Raw genomic sequence first — 13,013 nt, 5'->3', positions numbered from 1 at the left:
TGTGAATCCATGACTTTATACTGTACCACTAACCCATGATAACACAAGACAAGGAACCAGCCCAAGTCAACCTCTATTGTTGAAACTAAGTCTCTGTATTATTAGTTGTGTATTACTATGCAGTACATAGTAAGTTCTGGATGGAATAGTTTATTGAATGAATGCACCAACAGTGTTACCCACAAGTCCTGAATTTTTTTTTACTTTTTGTCCTACTGATAGGTTTGTTGCATAGTTGTAAGTCATAATGTTGACCTACCCATGAAGGTCACTCAAACACCAACCTCCTTCAGTAGCCACATGTACTGCGTGTTTGATGTTTTTTTAGAGCACATTTTTAGAGCACATCCATACACATGACCTTTCTTGGTCTATTGCCAGCACCCCCACCCCCACCCCCACCCCAGTGTCCCTATTTGAAACAATAGATTTCTAAAGAGTCACTTACTCTTCCATTTTCCGTCAGTCTTGGGCCTGTTAGGACATGAATTTATTCTGAAAACTTTTTCTATTTCCTTCCATTAGGGAGAAGCCTTTGAGATGAGTTAGAGTTAAGTCTGTTTTTCAGATCATGAAAGTAATAGTAAAAACTCTTTGGAGTTTATCCAGTGAACCACTTTATTAGGACCTTTAAAAATATTTTGTTTCATACCCAACACATAATAATTGTGAGAAATATTCAAACATAATAAGAAATGAAGAACACAAATTGAAAGCCACCAAGGGTTCTATCTTCCAGAGAAAAATCCCTGTTAAGCATTTGGCGCATAGGAATCACTTTTAGGTTACTGGTCACTTTTAGGAATCTCTCTCTGAACCTAGAGGAAACAATAGGCTATTGTTTCCACATTATTTCCTAGAATCCTACTTCTTGAGTTAAATTGTTTTTTAGGCAAAATCAGCTATTACTGACCATTTATTAAGAGAGAGGAAGTCATTGTTTATGCTGTATGGAATAAGTCAAGAGTATTTAAGTGTCTCTGGGCTGATCAGCTGTTGTCCTGGGACACCGCTCAGGTAAGACATCAGCTGTGGACCATGAATTTGCCCGGTTAGCCCTCTGGTTCCTTGGCAGTCCTTGCTAGGACAAAGGGACCTGCTGTGCACTCACAGGGTCTTTTCTGTGCGCTGCTTGGATGTACCAGGGGATAGTGCTGAGGTCTGTCATCCTTCAACACCCAGTTTAGAGTCTTTGTTTATATGAAAGAACAGGAGAAGGGGGACCAAATACTTCTTTAAAGGAAGACAGATAACAACCTGATGGACCTTGGCCTGTCTGAAGGGAGAAACTCCCCCTCCTTGCTTTTTGAACATTGGGCTACCACTGACCTCATGCATATGCTTTTCTTTGGGGCAAGGGTCATAAATTATGTGAATTGTCATTTGCCAGTAAGGAATGCAACCTCCTTTGTCCTTCGTAGAGCATTTGCCTGGTGTATAACAAATAGACAAAATTTACACATTCTTTAGGTCTGGAGGGGGCTAATACGAAGTCCAAGGATTTATGTTAGAATTTTAGTTTAGAAACAGTTATACAGAAGTGAAGCACAGATCTAATCTCTTCATTCTAGCTTTGTTTTTAAGGGGCCATCGTTGCTGCAGTTCTACCTCTTAATACTGTACCCTTGGTTTTCATCTCTGGTCTTGTGTGAAGGAATCATTTAAGATGTATCTTTATCAATGTAGCTATAATAGTTTGTTGGGTTTTTTGATTGGCTTTTGAAACACTTACTTATTTAGTGCATTAGTCTTCTGAATCCTCTCTAATTTATTAAATACACACACTTATCATCATCATCATCGGTGTCGGCTGTATATTACTTATTATACACCTCACGAAAGATCATTTTTACAACTGGTGTGTTACAGCACTATGATTGAAAACCACTGTTACATATGCATAAAGCAGTCTGAGACACCTTGATCATGAGTCTTCAGCTAGGATTTTTTTCAGTGACTCTCCATTGCCATGTAATCAAGCCAGATGGCTTAGTCAGTCCTTCATCCCGTTGCACACCTGCCTCCGCCCATCTCTAACTGTGGTTCTCCCATCCCTGCTCATACATTCCTATCTACCCGCTCTCCTCCCTGTCCATGCATGGTTCCTGTCCCCTCTGCCTGTAAAGCCAGCAGGAGTTCTATATCTCCCACCAGGACTCCTCTGCTGTCCTCCCTCACTGAAGCCACATGGCTTCATGGTCAGTGCTGCTCACTTACCAGTCACATAGCCTTCCCACGAACAGGAGCTTTCCCATGACTTCCAAGTTAGAGCATCAGGTCAGTCACAGCAGCGATGATTCTCAGTGAGACCCCACAGCACCCGCACAGGTATGTCAACAGCATAGAGGATGGTGCTGGAAAGGTAGACAGCACATGTGCCCCTTCACTTACTGAACACTTGCTCCATTTCAGAAGCTTCTTCGAGATTTAATGAGAGCAGCACTTACTCTGTATCGAGTGTAGCTGTAGGCACTTTACGTATTTAACTCATTTACTCTTCACCAACCTTAATGTGATAGTTACTACTATTATCCACATTGTACAGATGAGCAAACTGAAGCACTGTGAGGCTAACATGAACTCAGACTTGATGTGGTAGGGCTTAGTTCTACCGCTCTTTAGTTTCTCTTTTAATCCCTACGCAACCCTTTGAGGAAATAAGGCTCAGAGCAGATGTGCTTGCCCCGGCTCACATAGCCAGTAAATGGAAAAGGGGTCTGTATGCTTCAAAACCCATTCTCTTTTCCATTGTGTGGTGCAGCTTTCCAAAGACCTCTTCATGATTTTTTCTAAAGTGTTAAATCTCTACTAGCTCTAAAATCAGCAGTTTACATAAAACTTAGTACCTGTTGCCTTACTGAGGGCAGTTAATCTGTGTGTGTCTCCTACTGCTACTGTAACAAATTACCACACAGTCAGGGGCTTTAAAACAACATGAATTTACTCTCTTAGAGCTCAGGAGGTCAGAAGTCTGAAATCAGTTTCCCTTGGCTAAAATCAAGGTGTTGGCAGGTCTGTGTTCCTTCTGGAAGCTCTAGGGGAGAATCTGTTAAATTGCCTCTTCAGCTTTGAGGGGCTACTTACTTCCTTCACACATGGCCCCTTCCTCCATCTTCAAAGTGCCTCATGCCGAACTCAGATTCTGTCCTTACACTCTCCCTCCCTGACTCTGATCTTCCTGCCACCCTCTTAGAAGGGCCATTGTGACTGCATCAGGTCCACCTAGATAATCCAGGTAATCTCCCCATTTCAAGAGTTGTAAGTGAATCACCTCTGCAAAGTCCGTTTTACCATGTCAGATAACGAGTGGTAAGGACACAGATCTCTCTGGGGTCATTACTCAGCCTACTACCATCTGCTCTCCTGTGGGCTGACTCACACCGTTTCCCCTGTACGTCTCAATTAGCACAAGGTCCTTGAGATTACAAGTCCGTCTTCTGCTTCTTGCCACTATTTGTGACCTTGGACTTACCTATCTTCTTCTTTATTTTTTCTTATTCTAAAAAAAGAAACTTTAAAACAAAATGAGGAGGAAAAAAAGAGAAGGATGCTAGAAAGATTAAACTGAAATGAATTAGGAGTCCACTCTGAAGCATCATTTCTATTTATCTATGTGCCTGTGTTTCATGTTCAGGATTGTGCCCACCCACTGTACACACATCTTGCGCACATCTGTGTAGAAACTGAAACAGTCACCACAGCTCGTATTTTCCCCCTTGCTTAAAACTGATTATGTGACCATTTCCCTACGAACCTTTCTTTTTCTTTTAAATCAGAATTACAATTCAACATGCCTATAGTTTTGCTGTGTAAAAAGATATATGAGAGAAGAGTCCCTGCTGGTAATATTCAGAAAAAAAAGAATTTTAATGATAACCATAAATGCTTGAGGATTACATTTTTCATTTTCTAGACTGAAATACACACACAGCAAAGAATGACTTTGGTCTCTATTAGAGAGCTGAATTCTGGCAAGAAGAGTCAATGTAGTCATCAGTTTTGTTATATTCCAGTGACTAAAATATAAATCCTCATAAGTTAGAGACCATGTTTATTTAAAATGTTGTATCTGGGGAGAAAAAAAATGTATTGGGATATTAATTTTATTTTTAGCCATGTATTTCATAAAGAAATGATCCTACCTTTAGAAACCAACTATAAATGTCAGCAAAGCAGAGATCAGAATTCATGTTTCACACATGAGGTGTTACTGTCTTTAATATTAGGGGAAAATTCTTTCTAATAATTGCTCTGGATTTTGGTGGGGATGCACCCCCCCTGCTTCGTGTAGTAGCAAGAATAGTAAATCCAGAAGATACACTGTACACCCTTTGTACTTCCAGGGTTAAGCAAGCTTGGTTGACATTTGATAAACAAGGTAATTTTAATCCAAAAGTGGTTGGAGTAGAAATTCTGTTCTCATGTAATAATTTTGTTTAGTAAGTGAGCTTCCAGTCCTCACGTTTTCTGTTTCTCTGAGCCATCATTTGTTCGGCTCAGTTTTGACTTCATTATATTGCTAAGCCCTCTCTCTAACTGTTCTTTGAAACTCTCGATCTCATAGATCACAAAGTTACCTCAAATTCTACAGGTCTAACACCAAGGTCGAGAACCCACCTACCTGCCACAGTCCCCAGGAGACCAGTCTTCCTCATGGGTCCTGTGGTGTGGCTGACGCCACCATCTAGCCCATTCTCCAGTGAGGAGCGGGAGCCATCTCAGCCTCTTCTGTCCCTCACACTCAGTCAACACCCGCGGACTGTTGATCCCACTTCCTATGTCTCCCCAAGCCCCACTGCTCTCTGCCTCTCTCATCCTTCCCCACTGCCTTGCTTCCAGTCCTCACCACTCACCAAACCACTATAGACAGCTTCATACTCAGACTCCCTGTGCTATCTCACCTAATGCTGATCCAGTGTTTCCCAACCTGGTATCAGTGGTTCTTTACTAGAGACCCTCTGTCAAGTCTTTAAAATATGAATATGTGCTAAGAACCCCCAAATAAAGATATGGTATGCACTGTCACTTAGACTTATTTGACCAGGAAACCTTTTCTCCATAGCACACAGACCTCACAGGGCAGAACTCTTTGGAAACCATTGACCTTTGCTGCCTGAATCATTTCTACAAATTGGATCATGTTATCCCCTACTTTAAAATCCTAAATGACACCCCATGGGCTTAAGAGTGTGTCCACATAAGCAACTTAAATGTTCATTGCCAGATGATTGGATTAAAATGATGTGATTGATACACACACACACACACACACACACACACACAATGGAATACTATCTGCCATAAAAAAGGATGAAATAATGCCATTTGCTGCAACATGAATGAGCCTAGAGATGATCCTATTAAGTGAAGTAAGACAGAAAGACAAATATTACATGATATCACTTACATGTGGAATCGAAAAAAATGACACAAATGAACCTATTTACAAAACAGAAACAGACTCACAGACATAGAAAAAAAACTTATGGTTACCAAAGAGGAAGGGGTAGGGAGGGGTAAATTAGGAATTTGAGATTAGCAGATACAAACTACTGTATGTAAAACAGATAAAACAACAAGGTCCCACGTATAGCACAGGAAACTATATTCAATACCTTGTAATAACCTATAATGAAAAAGTATATATGTATTATATTTATTTACATATATATATATATATATATATATATATAAAAAAAAACTGAATCACTATGCTGTAGACCAGAAACTAACACAACATTGTAAATCCAACTATACCTCAAAACAAAAGAGTATGTCCATTTACGTCGTCCAAGGCCCTTCACTATCTGCTGCTCATCTGCCTTCTCGGGCTCGTTTCCCAGCTGCACGTCTGCATGAGCCCTCAGCTCTGACTTCTCAGGACTCCTCAGGGATGTACAGATACGCCGCCCTTCATACCCTCCATCTACGCACATGTGGTCTGACTCTGCCTGCTCTCTCTATCTCCCTGGCCAACCCCTCCTCTGTCACCTCCTCTGCAAAGCCTTCCCCAACTTTCCATAAAGACTTAGTTGCACTCTCCTCTGTAGTCCCTCTTTTGTAAAACTGATCCCATTTTAGAGTAATGTTTTCTCCCCAGCTGGACTGCAGATACCTGAGGCATAGTAACCACTCTTTGGTCATCTTAATTCCCTAGCACATAATACAATGCCTGGCACTCGGCAAGTATTCAGTAAATGTTTGATGAAAGAATGAATGAGTGAATGAAGAAATTAATGCGATGAGTTAGAAGCTGTAAGCAGAGCACATTATGTTAAAATTGGAAAGTTGACCTTAGAAACAGAATGTAGCCATCACTTTGTGTTGGGCTCAGTACAACTTTGTGTTCATATCTTGAGGTACCAAGGAAATGATCTCAGCTCTCAGTGAATTAAACTACCAACATGAAACCCAGAATGTCAAAACAGGCAGAATTTATTAATGTACTGATCATGGGAAAATCTTTAAAAGTATAAGACACTCAGGCCATTGCATTTTTGTATAGAAAGATAACTTTTAAGTGTTCTTTTTATTGTATAGTATTTAATTTTTTTAGAAAACTAATGAATCCATGACCTTATATCATGAAATATGCATGGCAACAAGGATAAAGAATATGAATGCTATTTTGGGTTGTTTATTCTGGTTAAGGCCTATATTTTAAAATAATACCCATTACCAGAGATCTCTCTCTTCATAGTGCAATATTATTTTCAATGATGATTCATAAAGCAGACATTTTTCATTTAGCTTTATTAAATTTCTTTTGCTGTTCCATTTAAAATTTTTTCTTCTTTGCATTCTGCCTCTCACTTGGGAGCAGTCAACCTCACCAGGTAACCGCAGCATGTTCACAAAGTCATCACAGACTTTGGAACCTTTATTCATTTGACATTTCATCTTCTCCGGTTTTTCAAAATTTTGAAAACCACCTTTTCATCAGCATACACCCCAGGGACACTTACTGAGCAAAGATGAGACGAGCGTTTGAAAGCCACATCCCTGACAACACTAGCTCAGCCAGATGGTCGTCCGCCATACCTGGGGGCTTGGAGCACCCAGCAGAGCACACGCTGCATCTAGCCTAAACCCACCGCTCACTTACCTAGAAGCAGCTTCTGGCTAATGATGAAACAGCCCGATAAAAGGTGGATGTTCAGCCCATCAGCTGGATGTTTGTTTTACATCTTTTAAACATCTGGATTGTTGGCTCTTTTGCTCATCCCATCATCAGTTCAGCAAACATTTATGAACTGTATGGTCTTTGCCAGATGTTCCACTAGGCACTGGGGGAATAGAAAGATGAGTGCATTCCCTTTCCTTAAAAGTTGTGCAATCCTGTGTGCCTGCAGGGAGGTGGAGGAAAATAGCAGGCCTAGCAGGAATCAGCCCTCAGAGGGGACAGGCAGGACACTTCCAGGGCAGTGAGGAGTGGGCAGGGACTCATACACCGTGAGGCAGAGGGGTTAGAAGAGGCTTTCCTGAAGAAGTGGTCTTTGAGCTGGGCCTTCAAGGGTGTGTTGGAAGTTTCTGGATGGACAAAGAGGTGAAGGGCATTGCTCCCAGAGTGAACAACATGATCAAAAGCCTAAGCAGGCCTGTTTTTTTTTCTTTGAAAGATAATAACAGGTAATATTTTCTTGAGGGCTTACTTCAGGCCACGCATGTTAAATATATGGCTTGGTTTAACCCTCACAATCCCATATGTGCTAAATATCTTCCGCCGCTCCTATAGATCCGCTATCTACCTTCTCTGCCTGTATCCCAGGAGGCTGACCGGTGTAGCCTCTACCCTCTGGCTTCTGGTTGTGTTCAACCAGTGATGTTCCCAGCAGGCCATCAGAAGAAGAGATTAGCTGTCTTCAAGTTGAGTGCACCATCTCTCTCCTGCTGGGCCCTAACTGAGAAAACTAGAAACCGGGAGGCTGGTTAGGAATCTGTGCAGCAGTCCAGGCAGGAGATGGTGGCATCCTACTTTATCATTTATTAGAGAAGTGAAGCTTATTTATTTTGGAGAAAAATCTGAAAGTGTTTGCTCATGGTTTGTGTATCAGGGAAGACGTGGCGAGAAAGAGGAAAAACTCAAGGACATTCCCCAGGTTTTCATCTTGGATCTTGTGGCACCATTCAATTGAATGGGGAAAGCCGGGAGAAGAGAGGATTTGGAGTGAGGTTGGAGAGGCAGAATCAAAGTTTCATCTTGGACATATTTAGGGCAAGATGCCTGTTTGCATTTAAGTGGACATGTTGAGTAGGCCTAGAGGAGTGATCACTCGGAGCTTAAGATTTAAATTTTTGACTTATTTTTTAAAATTTTGACTTTTTATTCCAGCAGTTATCATTTGAACAACTTTAAAATTACATTAAGTTCATGGAAGAATTTTAATAATTCATTGAATGGAAAGAATTGTGAAGAATACAGTCCCTAAATTTGGCAAATCTTTAGGAATCAGTAATCCACATGATTAGTTGTCTAGTTATAAAAGAGTTTTGAAAAACAGCTGAACAATAAAGGTTATAATTAATCTGATGATAGAATAACTGATTAGTTAGAGTGAGAATTTGACAGAAATAGAGAAGGCTGCCTAAGAAGTCATGCAGAAGACCAAATTTAAAATCTGAGTTGTCCATATGACAAGAAGGGTTATTCTAGGTAAGTGGAATTCTTAGCCACTAATTTAAATTACCCCCAACCACCAACTTTAATTCAATTCCACAAATATTTATTGAGGATTTACATTTGTAGAAGGCAATGTAGGGCCTCATGGGCATAAAATGCATTAAAGAAGTAAAATCCTTTAACAGTTTCTTGGACTGCTACTAAACAAGAACTAAAATGTTTGTTTTCTCCATTAAATGAAAAAGCCAAGGAATCACAGAAACAAGCTGGAGAAGCCAAAGGTCTGGGCCACTCACAGCTTGAATCATTAGCTCTAAGGCCATAGATTTCTTTTTCCCTTAATTAGGGCTAAATATTGTGCTAGACCAGCTCTTAGAAGAAACTCTTTGGATTTGTGATGAGTAACAGTTGGCTGTAGACCACTGCCTGTTGTCAACCTACACATCCAGCTTTCTGGCATAGCCTAGAAGCTGTGTCCAGATGTAGACTTGCCACTCAGAAATCAAAGGATCCAGGGAGAACATGTTTCCATGGCAACCACATGTAGATGAGTTACTTTAGAAGGTTTGTCTCCAACCTGGATCGTGGGCCAGCTTCTGGGCCTAGAGTAGAGGCTTAGGATTGAATTGGGAAGCATCTCCCATCTATTTAGGGGAAAGAGTGAGACCAGCCTCTTGGCAGCCTTGGTGCTTAGAAGGCCTGGGGCTTCAGCTTGAAGCAGCATGCCAGGTCCCCTCCACTGCAAGCAGAGAGGCATTCCTACAACCACAGGAAGGAAAAGCCAGGTTTTCTGGCTGTGTCCACCCCTCCCAGTCCACAGCATGCACTCAGTGGGAGGTAGTTGAGTGCTGCATGGAGTGAAAACAAACCAGGTCTCACCTCATGTAAATTATTTCATCCCTCTAGCCTCAGCTTCTTTATCTGTAAAGTGGAGACAAGGTCTGCTTCATAGAGTGGTTTCACCTTTATTGTTAGCCTTTTTTTATTTAGTGGGTGGGCAGTTGAATCCAGCCACAAGAAAATACTTTTTTTTTCCCCCTGTGGGACTCAAGAAAATTCTTTTCACTCCAAATTTTAGACATTTAAAGCATAACTAAAGGTCATTCAACCACTGGTTTGGATAGTTTGGGACAGTTTGAAAAGCTCTAGGGTTAGATGCCCTAATTAGATGAAGTTGATCACTTTTCCAATTTCATTACCCAGTAGCTCTGTGACCTCAAGCCATTCATATTGCAAACAAAGTGCAGAGTTCCTCAGTTGGGGCTCCAAACAACTACCAGTTCTAACCAAGGCCTCCCTGGGTCCCAGGTTTATTTTATTCCCATTGGAAATGGTGGAGGGACATTCATTTGGAGAGATGATTCTCAATCCTGGTTACACAGGAATACGTGGGAGATTTAAAAAAAATTTTTTTTTAATATAAAAAGTTAATGCCTGGGACACACCTCCCAGAGTTTCATGGATCTGAGATGGGGCCCAGGACTTAGAACAGGTGATTTTAAAGCACATCAGGATTGAGACCACTGAGTCAGAGGTGCCAGCTGGGCCCCAGCAGTGTTCTGACTGTACTCAGGACATCGTATCACCATCCTAACCTTGACTGTGGGCACAAAGCCCCCTGGCTTCTGAGTCCAGCCCACTGAGCACAGACCCCCATGAGTTCTGAGAGGCCACTGCCACAGCAGGAGATGCTCGTGCAGCACAAATTCCCAGGCTTTGCACACCCAGGACTAATTTTCAACAAGCACACAGGCAGCAGGTTAAAGAAAAGGAACTATTCTTGAAGAAAGCGGAGCACTCCTTAGACTTTCTGCTGTAAAAAGTAGTTATGGGTCGATAGATTAGCTAGGGTTGGATTTTTTTTTCTTTTATATATTTCTTGGCTTTTGTACCTATGCCTCTTTTTTCACTTTTTAAAAATGTGTATACAATTTTAAGGGTTCCATTTACAGTCATTACAGAATATTGCCTATATTCCCTGTGTTGAACAATACGTCCTTGAACCTACCTTACCCCAGTAGCTCGTACCTCTTACTCCCTCACCTCTGTAGTCTCCCCACCCCAAACTGGTAACCACTGGTTTGTTTTCTGTTTCTGTGAGTAGGCTTCCTTTTTCTTATATTCACTAGTTTGTTGTATTTTTTAGATTCCACACATAAGTGATATCATACACTATTTGTCTTTCTAGCTAGGGTTAGACTGACTGAAAATGACAGGACACCCTAGGTCACAGTGGCTTAAGTAAGAGAGAAAACCGTTTTTCTCTCTCATACAAACACAGGCCGCCCAGGGCTGGTATGGTGGCTTCACAATCAGGAAGATAGGCTGCTTCCACCTTTTTGCCCAGCACTGTCCAAAGGGGAATGTTAAATTTTAGACATCATGTTCACATTCCAGATAGCAAGGAGGGGAAGGAAAGGGGAAGATCTCACACCCTCTTTATGGACATTTCCCTGGACTTGCACACAACCCTTCCATGAATGTCCCTTTGGCCAGCGCTTAGTCACATGCCCCTTCAAGGGAGGTCAGCAAATACAGTCTGTATGCCAGAAAGTCATGTGCTCACCTAGAAACTGACGGTTTCTTTGCAGTGGCAAGGGAGGGGACAAAAACTTGGAATAAAAGCCTCCTGACCCCTCATTCTACCAGATCAGAACTATTAAATTACATGTAAACAGTATGATTGGGGTCCTGCTGAAAACCACTAAAATGAGAATATTTTTCTTTCTTTTTTTTTTAATTGAAGTATAGTCAGTTTACAGTGTTGTGTTAATTTCTGGTATATTGGTGATTCAATTATATATATATATTGCTTTTCTATTCTTTTTCATTATAGGCCATTACAATGTATTGAATATAGTTTCCCTGTGCTACACAGTAGGACCTTGTTGTTTATTCATATATATAGTACTTAAGAATATTTCTCTTGTATCCCAAATTTCAGTGACTCTTGGACCCACTGCCCTAAGAAATCACCAGTCCTACAAGAAATGTCTTCCAGGGAGTTCTTCAGAAAACCAAGCCTCAACTCTACCACCCCTCCACTAGGGCAGAGTGGATGTTCACACTCAGAGAGAAAGGGCTGCCTTCTCTGCAGGTTCATTCCTCCGGATTGACACTGATGGCAGGAGCTCTGCCTTGTTCATTCTGGAAACAGTACAGATTATTCTCACTGGATCATAAATGTTTAACACCCTATTTTACTAACCTTTTAAACCAGTTGTCTTGGGTGACAGCAAATCATACTTTAGGAGACATTTTCTAAGATTTAAAGGCCCTTGAAATTCCTGGATGCTCTAGTTAAATACTTGAGTTTCAGAGTGGAGAGGGTAGATCTTGCTACAAAATTCACTCAAAATTCAATACTTTGATTTAAAATTTTTAAAAATTTAAAAACATAAAGTAAAATAGAATACTTCAAAAAAAGATTGTGGAGGGTGTAGATCTTGCTACAAAATTCTTTTCAAGCGGAGGAAGTAAAATCCTTTGAGCTGGTTCCTGGGTTTTCTTCGGTTTTTTTTCTTTTTTTTTTCTTCCTTTCCTTTTTCACTCTTCACTCAGCCAAGGCTAAGGTAAGGATTGACAGTCAGACATGCTACTGTCCTACATTGAGTCCACATTCTCTTCCTTCCCCAGTGTTCCAGGACCTGTGGAGGGGGCACCCAGAAGCGGGAGGTCCTTTGCAAACAGCGCATGGCTGATGGCAGTTTCCTGGAGCTTCCTGAGACCTTCTGTTCAGCCTCCAAACTAGCCTCCCAGCAAGCCTGCAAGAAAGAGGACTGTCCCAGCGAGTGGCTTCTCTCTAACTGGACAGAGGTATGTAGGCTCAGAAGGAGAAACAAAGGATAAATAAGGACAGAAAAGGAGGCACTCAACGTTACACATACAGAAGGCGAGAACAGAACAAGAGAATCCTCCTAACATTTTGAAACAGAATTTTTGTAAGCATCTGTACTGTAGTGTGTAACTAGTTTTTAACCAGGCTGCAGGGACATGAGTTAAGGGGCCGGCCCTACTCAACAGTCAGAAGCAGGGAGTGGCAAATGGGCTCTTCATGGAACAACACCAGGCCTCGTTCGTGCTGCTCAGAACACTGGGTGCCCTCAACCTTCACTCCCGCCTTCCTGATCTCCCTGCCTCTCCTCCTCCCAGATGTTTCTTGTCTCTCCTCAGGAAGGGCAAAGCCTCTCTCGTTCTTGTCTTCCAAGTTACCAGACAACAAGGAACATGATTTATTAGGAAAAGAAGGCCAAGGAAATGCTGCCTCTTTCCTGTCAGTTTCCTGGCTCTCAATCATCAGAAGCTTCCCAGCAGGAGAACTTGATTTCCCCTGCTGCCTCGCATTTGGGCATCCGCCTTACCACTCCTGACTTACCTCAGAGTTAGGGATACA

General features: G+C 41.6%; 1 protein-coding gene across 3 annotated transcripts in view; it reads left to right on the top strand.

Moving 5' to 3' along the window:
- Window positions 1–13,013, top strand: part of ADAMTSL1 (ADAMTS like 1) — an 827,290-nt gene that overhangs the window by 684,187 nt on the left and 130,090 nt on the right. For all 3 annotated transcript variants that reach the window (XM_072959360.1, XM_072959358.1, XM_072959359.1), the window contains one exon: window positions 12,257–12,436. In XM_072959360.1, the coding sequence (XP_072815461.1) occupies window positions 12,257–12,436 (180 nt within the window). The remainder of the gene's footprint in view (window positions 1–12,256; window positions 12,437–13,013) is intronic.

This window comes from Vicugna pacos, chromosome 4 (genome assembly GCF_048564905.1).
Source record: "Vicugna pacos chromosome 4, VicPac4, whole genome shotgun sequence".
In the NCBI taxonomy this organism is placed as follows: domain Eukaryota; kingdom Metazoa; phylum Chordata; class Mammalia; order Artiodactyla; family Camelidae; genus Vicugna; species Vicugna pacos.
This window is presented reverse-complemented; position numbering and strand designations above follow the sequence as displayed.